Genomic DNA, 8231 nt, shown 5'->3' on the forward strand with positions numbered 1-8231 from the left:
TAATACCCATAGCACCTTGGTGCCCAGGTGGGAGAGTGGTGTTTGGATGGATTATAGTCGACACACTGATAATATTCTGGAAGGTACAAATGTAGCACAGATTTCCGTGACCGGCAGTGATGTGGCATGTTGCCAAGTACCTTGGATAGAATGTACACACTGTTATGTTCTCATTTACTCTGTGTTATACTGAACAGTGGGAGTTTCATTGTACATCATAATTATTATGTATATCGTATAATCGTTCTAGAATATGGAGACGAAATTTGAAAAGTGTCTTTTGGCGAATCTCTGGGGAATAGCCTAACTTGGGGTTGTTCTGAATGTTATCGGTCGTCGTGCATGCAAGGAGCAGTGTGTGTGCCATTACCGATATAAAGTGTAAACAAACGTGAGAATCACGGAACGTGTGAACGTGTATGCATGTGTTTGGGTGCGTGTGCATGAGGGGCTTGGGTGCACGTATCTGTGCACCCCAGTGTGCAGTATGATAACAATAGTGTATGCCAGTGTGTATCTTCAGTATGATAGAAATACGAGTTACAAGAGTAGTGCAAGAGCACAGAGCAGCAGTGACACTAGCATACTGCAGGATAGCATTGCTCCACCGCCAGTCTTCACCAGTGCACTGGTATATGCCAGAGGCTTGTTAGTGCGCGTGTTGATGGCCAGAACTTCTACGTTGTACTCAACGCCCTCGCTGAGTGCACCCAGCCGCCCACGCGTGTCTGTACCGCAGCCGCGTGTACGCTGCACCAACGGCATAAGATCCGAGGCAAACTGATTCGGGTTGAACGGATGGTCGAAGAGTGGAACATTCTCAGCTGCACCAGGTAAGACAATGTTGTTGTTGTTTGGTTGCTGCTGCTGTGTGTCACCTGGTCTTTCAGACGGAATAGGAAAGTTTGCTTGTACTGGTGACTGGAACAGATCAGGTCGTGCCGGCGGTTGCTGTCGGTTAGGTGTAACTCTCACTGGAACGGCATCAGGTATCGGCGGTGGTGGTGTGTAGACTGGTGCACGTCTCAATCCACACGTACTACTCTGTACATACTGTGCTGTGATCTGCTGACGGGGCACAGCACTAATACAGTAGGCCAGGGGATCATTGCTAGCACTGGGCTGCCAGCCAATCTCTGCATAGTTCTTATCCACGGTCACAGCCTGTTTTCGTGCACGAGCATGTGGGAATGTTCAAGCACACAACAAACACACACACACACACACACACACACACACACACACACACAAAGATGATGATGATCTTGGTCAAGACAATCAATGGCAACGGCAGCAACAAGACTATCAAAACAATGACGACAACAACAGCAGCAGCAAACTGCAATAATTATGCCAGCGCCTGCTTGAAGGGAGTTGCATGCTGCTTCCAGACATGCAGGCTTGACACACGACCAGAGAAGATAGGGCAGCAAACAATCGTAGGTGAGGGGTCTGGGCCGCACTCTGAGGTCACTCCCTGACATTGTTTTTTTCTCAAAATTGTTCATTCCAGGCACCGTGGTCAACACTGAGCACTGGTTTGTTTTGAGTTGAAGATGGAACAGAAACAACTGTGATTGCTGCTGGCACAAGGAATCACAGATAAACTCAAAACAAACAAAAAACAGTAGAGTAATCGTACTAGTACCCCCGCCGCCCAGTGATGTAGTGGCTACTTGTAGTGGCTACTAGTATGCATGGAAACCAGAGTGATTCCATAGGCATGGAAACCAGAGTGATTCCATAGGCATGGAAACCAGAGTGATTCCATAGGCATGGAAACCAGAGTGATTCCATAGGCATGGAAACCAGAGTGATTCCATAGGCATGGAAACCAGAGTGATTCCATAGGCTTTCACAGTACACCATGTTTTGCTACAGTGTTCTGCCTTCCAAAGACTGGATAGCTGCGGACAGAGACTAGGAACGCACAGCGGGCTACATCACCCTCCCCCCCCCCCCCCAAAGTGGGCCAAAACACGCACACATACCTCAAATACTCTGAATGCAGCAGCAGCACTGACGCCATACATACCTTGACTTGTTGATCTACGGGTAAGACAGGATAGGGTCTATCAAGAGGATCCTTTGTTGATGCATACATGTCGAAACGGATTGGCCTGCTTTGTGTGTTGTACACTGATAGCTGATACAGTGCAGGCTCTTTCATCTGCACACACACACACACGTGCGTGCCCACACATGCCCGGAGGGAAACGTGAAAGGTCATGAACCGCATTGCGGCAATAACAACTCAAATAGACGGTGCAGTGCTAACAAACACGTGACAAAGTTATTCACTTCAAGTATTTATTTCGTTGACTGCGGAGGACAGTTTGCCTAACTGCCAGCCTATGGGATTGACAGATAAGACAGTTTAAAAAGTACTGTATTTTCCGGAGTATTAGCCTCCTCACTTTAAACACACGTAATCCACCCCAAACATGACAATGCGGCGGCGGCGGCTTATACTAGGGTGATGGTTAAATGAACAGTGACATACAGGGTAAATGTCCACCAGGGTAAATGTCTGTTTTATGTGACAAACAATCTGGGTATCTGGGTACAGCTTTTACTCCAGTGTTACTATTACTGTGGAAAAAATGGTATTTGATACGGTGTAGATCTACTCAGCAGGTTCACATGTACCCCTGCTACCCCCGCCACACTCACTGTAAACCCGCCGCCACACTCACTGTACTCAGGCTGTATGCCATATGAGTGCCTGCCAAACGTCCCAATCTGGTCGGGGACCCTCCCAATATCAATGTGCTATTAAAGCCGACCTCCCTGCACATGACCAAAATGTTCACTATCCCCGCACATGACTGAGCATGTTGCTAGTGTTGGTCACTAGTGAGTACTAGTGGCTAGTGTTGGTCACTAGTGAATACTAATGGTCCTGACCTTAGGTTGCTAGGTGTGCAGGTACATCTCTGCACTCACCACACTGTGTACACTCACCACACTCCTCTGTACGCTGAGAGACACTGTGTACGTGACATCATGTACTTACCAGTTCATTGTAGGAGAAGACGGTCTGGCCTCCGGTGGAGGCGCGGTTTCCGGTACCAGCCGGAAGAGGCTTAGCTCTCTGTTGTCGAATCTCTTTGATCATTTTCTCGTTGTCGTTGTCATTGTCGGGTGCATCGGTTGTCTCCATCTCATTGTCTTGGCCATCCGCTTCCTCCATGTCATTGTTCTGGCGGCGTTTCCGATCGTCGGCCGACTCTTCACTGGAGTCGTCATCTGATACGCTGTCATCGACTACGCATCATTCACACATCCACGCACATCCACACACATCCACACACATCATCCACGCACATCCACACACATCCACGCACATCCACACAAACACATGATTCAAAATTGGCAGCTGCATTAGTACACAATGCAAGAGCAATGTTCTGACCACCACCACCGCCGCCGCCACCACCACCACCACCACCACCACCACCACCACCACCACCACCACCACCACCACCACCACCACCACCACCACCACCACCACCACCACCACCACCACCACCACCACCACCACCACCACCACCACCACCACCACCACCACCACCACCACCACCACCACCACCAGTGTGAGCAGCAGCAGCAGCAGCAGCACTCACAAGGGGGCAGTGGGTGCTAGTACTTACTTTCCCCACCAGCATCATCATCACCAAGCTCTGCTGTTTGGAATGCTTGCACATCAATACCATCTCTAGTCATGGACCATGTGACCAGTCCATCACAAGGAAACACTGTCACACCCAGCTGGTTGAGACCAGTGTTGGCGCTGATTGGCCTGTTCGTCAGGTCCAACGTGTAGATTTGCTTGGAGTTGGCTGCAACGCTCAAGTTTCCCCAGTCTCGCTCCAGCGGCATTTGAAGTCCTGCTGGTGATGTTCTTGCTTCGACGCCGATATAGGCAATGTCTTTTCCAGTTGTAGTGTTCATTGCCAGAACGTTCATTCTGTACATCGTGTCAGGCTGCAGGTCATTGAACATTGCCGATGTTGAACCACTCGTTGGGAACCCCGCTGGCTCTACTTTGCCCGTACTATCTCTGCGGGACTTTATCCTCTTCACACCACATTCACTGTTTACGTTGTCGCCGGACTGAAGCTCATCCACGGGGAATGCATGCGCTGTATAGTCCACACCGGAGTTCTGCCCAGCCACTGTTCCATGCACTGGTCGCCACGAGATGTGAATACTCTTTGGCCTTACTTTCTCCACTTTCACATTCTGGACATCGGGAAGTTCCGGCACAACTGTTTGTCTCTGCCGACGACTTAGCAGTGTCATGTATTTGATGGGTTCAGCACCGTTGTTAGTTAGTCTCAGGCTGTATTTTCCATCGCTAGCGTCGGGCTTCACGTAGAGACCAGTTTGCGGAGTCAGAGCCTTGCCTAGACCAGTGAATTCATCAAGTTCCTGCTTCTCGTACTGGAAGTTTGTCGGCAGAGGCCGGGGAGGAGCAACCGCCTGCACCTGGCGCTTCTTGCGCTTTCCCAGTGCCACCATACGATTGTTCTCGATGTTATTATTGTTAGCGGGGTCGGATGGATTGAACTCATAGTCAACTTCGCCTTCGTGAAGGACCTGCCATCGAAGGTTGTTTCCACCATTGCAAGGTGACACCATCAGGCGAATGAGATCTGGTTGGACGGCACCGGGCGAGGCCAATCCGCCCGATGGATTCTGCACGTCCTGGACGTCGAACGTGTAGTCCTTCGTACCACCAGCAGCCAACCGATCCTCAACAATTGTTTCATCCAAAAGGCGAGTTTGCGCCTGTGCATGGCTACTTCCTAGTGCAGATATCACCAGCAATGCACATGCACCAGCCACGGTTGATAGATGCATGATGATCGATTATGCGCTGCTAAGCCGCCCTTGTTCTGTGCAAAACTTCCTCGCCTAAAAAGTGAAATGAACGTACACGCGCACACGCACACGCACACGCAGCACAAAGCAACAACACACTGGAATCGGAAACAAGGATCGTACCTTAGCAACGAGGTGGTTTCGCTGATGTGCGCAAAACCATGAAAACCGCTGCCAGATTTCTTGTTGATTTTTCTGTTTTAGTCCTGAATATTCATGATGTCTGGTTTGAGTTTTCTTCGTGGATGCTCGTTATCATGGTCACCATGTACGAAGGACGGCAATGAGTCGTGGGCGTTCATGTCTCCTTCGCTTCAGTAATACATGCAGTCCGAATACGTACCTGTAACTAATAATATCTACATGTACTTGGATGTACATCACTACATGACCCATGTAATCATGGTAACTGCAGTACTGCTCAATGAAATCCGATCATGTGCATGCATATTGTAATCCGATCATGTGCATACATATATTGTAAACTCTCAGTGAAATCCGATCATGTGCATGCATATGTGCATGCATATAGGGCTTGAAAGTGATGACGTCAAAACGGCCAGGGAGTAGTAAGTTGACATCAGATTTCTATTTTTGGATCCACTAAGGTGTGACTTTGCTATTGCCTAAGTATGTGGGTGCATAGCAACCCACTCATGTCGCATGCAGGTGTGACTTTTATTTCGCCACCAGTTGTAACCCCGCCCCCAGTAGCCAAATCGGTCAGTTTCACTGGCTACATCACCATGCTGTGGGTAAGACCGCTTGAAATGTTTGGATCCATACAAAAACTGGATCCAAGTGGATCCAGTTTTTGAATTTTTGAAATTGTTGCTATGCTGTGACGTAGCACTTTCAAGCCCTATTGTGAACTCTCAGCCGCTACTACACTGTCGTGTACAGGTGCGAACGCTGCCCATTCTCTCGCGAGTCGGGGAGTGTTTCCGCTACACCTGATCAACTACGCACGAATGTGTATTCACAGTGAAAGCAACAGCCAATCAGCATGACCATATTGGACTGTGTCACTGCTGTGTTCACCAGTCGTCGCTATCTTGCTTCCAACATTGCAACAATACGGCGCGCACAGTTCGAAGGCAGGCACGTGTCCTTCCATAGCACCTCCTCGCGAGGGTATACTTTGGACGAGACTTCGCATGCTTCTTGTCTCCTTTCTGACCATACTGTCAGAGACTGCTTCTTGTCCCCTTTCTGACCATACTGTCAGAGACTTCCTGTGGCAAGGATCACCCTCCACGCCTCCTCATACACCTAGCCCCGTGTGCTGATAAGATCAACCTCAAGGCTTCCTCAAGGCTCCTCATCCACAGAAGCCCATACATGACATGCATGTTAACGTTAACACTAGATAGAGAGATAAATGGAGGAGGCCTTGTTGGTGATCTTTGCAGCAAAGGAAGCCTTTAAAAGGCTCTGGCAGCTCACTCCTAACGGCCAGGGTTGGAAATAGGCACGTTATGATCTCTAATCTACCAGCAGTTGAGACGTTGACACGTTGAGGGAACTGGAAAGACAATAATAATTATTATGAAGAAGAGGTTGGTGCGACTTCGGAAAGACAATAGTTGGATGAAAAGGAATAAGAACATACACACAGCCAGGTAACTTTCTGAAAGCCTGGTCACTCTCTGCGACCTTACCTGCCCGGTAGCTCCCCACCTCCCAGCTGTCTTGGCTGTAGGTCTGGTACTCGTCCACACCCCTAAGTAAACCAGCTCTGAACGACGGGAGGGACTTGAACTCGACGCTGTGCTCTGAATGGTCCGTTAGTCAAACAGCACGTGTTATCTTTACCCGCCGTAAAGTCCTGATAACTCCTAGCTCACAGTCAAGCAATGAGGCAGTACTGATAGCCGCACAAGTAGTTGCAAACCTTTTTCTCCTCCAACAGACTGTTTGTAGTCGGGTGTATAAAGCGTATACTAGTGCGTTCTCGACACGCCACAGCTAACCCCAGAACGACAGGCCATGCACCTCTGCTGGCCAGAGGATAGAGAGGTAAGCACTGAGGAACAACCTGCTACCTTGAACTGTCCTATAACTTAAGCTAGGTACACTGAGCTACAGCCAGTGCAGTGGCGAAACAGACACCCTGTACATGGTAGCGAGGCCGAACATGCAATAGCCATTGCTCACAGCTAGCTAGCAATGTATGCTGAGTATTACTGGACGCTGGGTGCGTTGATCCATGCTCAGACGGTGCACATCACCAGTCACTCGTGTGCTGCAAGGTATGTGTGAGGTGAGGTCTTCCCGCGTGACGTACAAAGCCAAAGGGGACTTAGGCACATACAAGGACATGTAAGGACTAAGGATATTCTACCCCGCAGACTCAGTCAGCGTCAGTTGTAGCGGCACTAACTGATGGGTGGAGACGTAATGTATAGGTTGATTCCTGTGGAGAGTGTGTTGCCGCGCACATTGCTGTATTAGCTGTTCGGGTGCATGATGCCTGTCGCGATGGCCGTCACATGCCGGTCATACGTTGCCGCTGAGAACTCAGTGAAGTGAGACCAATGCAGCAGCCTTGTATCGCCGTTCCCGTGCTCCTGTGCACAACTCAGTCTACACTGACTTCTTTACTGGCATTACAACCACTGAACCAGGGATGTAGTACAACATTAGACCCAGTGGGTACAACACACACAGCTGGTGACTGCTCAAGCCAGTGGTAGAGTCCGCTGAGCCTGAGCCACAGCAGCTATCTCCGCTACCTCCCTAGTCCCATGCCTGACGACCTTCTCTTTGCTCAGCGGTGGAGCGTCTTGCACCTAGCCCGATGCCAGATTTTCTTGATTTTCTGCTGAATGCTATCACAAGAGGTCAGCCTTGCGCGCCACACGGCCACACCCACGTCACTGTCATGTGATTGTTTGATACCCACGTCACTGTCATGTGTGCAACTATCCACTGCACTGACTCGCACCATACATTATGTACATGCACGTATACACGCATGCGCACACGAGCTTTGCGGCACAGGCATGCATGACGGAGGTGAAAGCACCGGTCGAGGGCAATGAACCGCGGCAACTTGAAGTGTTTCGCTTTCAACATCACCAGACCACATGCCTTTTTTGTTCCGGCGCGCTTGGCACGTATGGCAGGCCAGGGCGGTGTGATGCGCAGACTGGGGAGGTAACCTGGCCCGTAATACCATGCTGATCAGGGAAGGGGGACCGAGGGGGGGGGGGTGTCCTAACTCAGAACAGAAATGACTGCTTCACGGATATCCCCAACTCCCCTATGCTGGTATTAGTGGTAGGGTGCCTCCACATAGCGATGCATGTGCATGCAAATGTGTGTCCATGCCGTTTGGTACA

General features: G+C 49.9%; 1 protein-coding gene across 1 annotated transcript; it reads right to left on the bottom strand.

The window, feature by feature from the left end:
* Positions 1–84: 84 nt before the first annotated feature.
* Positions 85–6987, bottom strand: LOC135821005 (uncharacterized). Its single transcript, XM_065334059.1, has 5 exons — positions 6549–6987; positions 3654–4920; positions 3017–3267; positions 2036–2170; positions 85–1164 (listed from the first exon to the last, which is right to left on the bottom strand). The coding sequence occupies exons 2-5, from the start codon at positions 4864–4866 to the stop codon at positions 541–543; spliced, it is 2223 nt and encodes a 740-aa protein (XP_065190131.1). The 5' UTR covers positions 4867–4920; positions 6549–6987; the 3' UTR covers positions 85–540.
* Positions 6988–8231: the final 1244 nt, after the last annotated feature.

The sequence above is a fragment of the Sycon ciliatum genome, chromosome 7 (genome assembly GCF_964019385.1).
Source record: "Sycon ciliatum chromosome 7, ocSycCili1.1, whole genome shotgun sequence".
Classification (NCBI taxonomy): domain Eukaryota; kingdom Metazoa; phylum Porifera; class Calcarea; order Leucosolenida; family Sycettidae; genus Sycon; species Sycon ciliatum.

Bases quoted from the DNA above. Each gene is read 5' to 3' on its own strand.
- LOC135821005 (XM_065334059.1), bottom strand. From the start codon at position 4,866: ATGCATCTATCAACCGTGGCTGGTGCATGTGCATTGCTGGTGATATCT. The intron at 3,268-3,653 runs GTAAGTACTAGC...AATGATGCGTAG, and splicing joins TGATGATGCTGGTGGGGAAA to TCGATGACAGCGTATCAGAT. The intron at 1,165-2,035 runs GTATGTATGGCG...GCACGAAAACAG, and splicing joins CCGTAGATCAACAAGTCAAG to GCTGTGACCGTGGATAAGAA.